This window comes from Cariama cristata, unplaced genomic scaffold (genome assembly GCF_000690535.1).
Source record: "Cariama cristata isolate BGI_N322 unplaced genomic scaffold, ASM69053v1 scaffold9664, whole genome shotgun sequence".
Lineage (NCBI taxonomy): Eukaryota > Metazoa > Chordata > Aves > Cariamiformes > Cariamidae > Cariama > Cariama cristata.
In genome coordinates, this window is record NW_009614628.1 from 1 (window position 1) to 337 (window position 337).

General features: G+C 66.2%; 1 protein-coding gene across 1 annotated transcript in view; it reads right to left on the bottom strand.

Moving 5' to 3' along the window:
• Positions 1-189: 189 nt before the first annotated feature.
• The window catches only part of LOC104161159 (nuclear RNA export factor 1-like), a gene marked incomplete at its 5' end in the record, with an annotated part of 4,122 nt that continues 3,974 nt past the window's right edge, over positions 190-337 (bottom strand). Inside the window, one exon of the mRNA XM_009699490.1 lies at positions 190-294. Within this exon, the coding sequence (XP_009697792.1) occupies positions 190-294 (105 nt within the window). The remainder of the gene's footprint in view (positions 295-337) is intronic.

Sequence of the window (337 nt, forward strand, 5' to 3'; positions counted from 1 at the left end):
CCTTGAACCACAACCAGGGGCTGTGTGGGAGCCTGGGGAGCAGGGGAGGGAGTGGGCAGGGGTATCTGGGCACCGACGAGCAGAAGGCACCGGGGGGGGTGTGTGTGGGGAGGGCGGCCTTTCTTCGTCCTGCCGTGCTGCCCCCCGTGGAGCAGGGGCGGCCCACGGGCCCCTAGGGCCGCCCCAGGGCTAAGTGGACTGGTCCCGGAAAGCGTCGCAGAGTGGATTTCCATCAAGCCAAAGCTCCTCTAGTTTGAGCCCCTTCACTTTGTCAAGCTCCCGGTCTGATTTCAGCTGCAGCAGGGGGAGAGGGCATGAGGGGTTGAGGAGGGGGCAC